Source organism: Nicrophorus vespilloides, unplaced genomic scaffold (genome assembly GCF_001412225.1).
Source record: "Nicrophorus vespilloides isolate i.1.1-1 unplaced genomic scaffold, Nicve_v1.0, whole genome shotgun sequence".
NCBI classification, from domain to species: Eukaryota; Metazoa; Arthropoda; class Insecta; order Coleoptera; family Silphidae; genus Nicrophorus; species Nicrophorus vespilloides.
The window spans coordinates 14608-15504 of record NW_017099818.1 but is presented as its reverse complement, the minus strand read 5'-3'; the positions used below and the strand labels follow the sequence as shown (position 1 = coordinate 15504).

The 897-nt window shown below is 35.0% G+C and overlaps 1 protein-coding gene across 1 annotated transcript; it reads right to left on the bottom strand.

Annotated features, from left to right (window-relative positions):
* Positions 1–165: 165 nt before the first annotated feature.
* On the bottom strand, positions 166–897 carry LOC108565695. The gene is made up of 3 exons (XM_017925273.1): positions 838–897; positions 569–727; positions 166–508 (listed from the first exon to the last, which is right to left on the bottom strand). The coding sequence occupies exons 1-3, from the start codon at positions 884–886 to the stop codon at positions 288–290; spliced, it is 429 nt and encodes a 142-aa protein (XP_017780762.1). The 5' UTR covers positions 887–897; the 3' UTR covers positions 166–287.

Here is an 897-nt window from a genome sequence, read left to right as displayed (position 1 = left end):
CTCAAGTGAAATGTAGAGAGGAAAAGTAGAAAAAGGAAACCTAACCTAGAAATACATTCAAATTGATGGTTTGTTTCACTTTTAATACACTTAAAAGTTGTATTTAATTGAAATGCGAAAGTAGTAAAAACGAATTTGTGTTTATTTAAAAAATATCTTGTATATATATATAAAAAAAACGTATTGTATATATATTTACATGTTGAATAAAGATTCAAATACAAAACTGGACGGATTTGAACATCACTGGATAATAAAAAAAAAACTTAAGTCTAATTGTTATGAAATCAAACGATCTTCCATAGGAAGAAACATACTGTGGATATGAGCAACGAAGGGGAGAGACCCTTCAGACTTCCCGTGTTGCATCCATCCTTGCTGTTGCACGTGCAGTATTCCATGAATATGTTATACGTGCCAGTCCTCATCAAACAAAACCTCTCATCACCTTGGATACCAGGTTCACCGAGATAAGCGCAGCTTCTGATGTACCTCCACACACCATGAACTAAAAAAAAGATGAAATGTTAAAAAAAATTATACTATCGTAAAGACAAAAATTTCTCACTTTTTTGCCTGATCTTCCTGCACATCGTCGACTGCAGATTACCAAGATGCGCCAATTTCTGCTGCTTGCAATCAGTGATTGCGAATGTTGTATTGTCGAAGGGATCCGAGCATTTTGGATCAGCGTCCGAGCGACAATCCCAACACTTAATTGACCAACCTAAGATCAGATCGATTGATGAATGAATGAATCACTTTCAATTAATAACTATATATATCAAGTAGGTTGTATGTAAACAAAACACAAACCTTATCTTATCTAACACCTACCTGTAGCGAACACAGCACAAAGCACCAACGCACAATACAAATACTTCATCTTCTCCACTT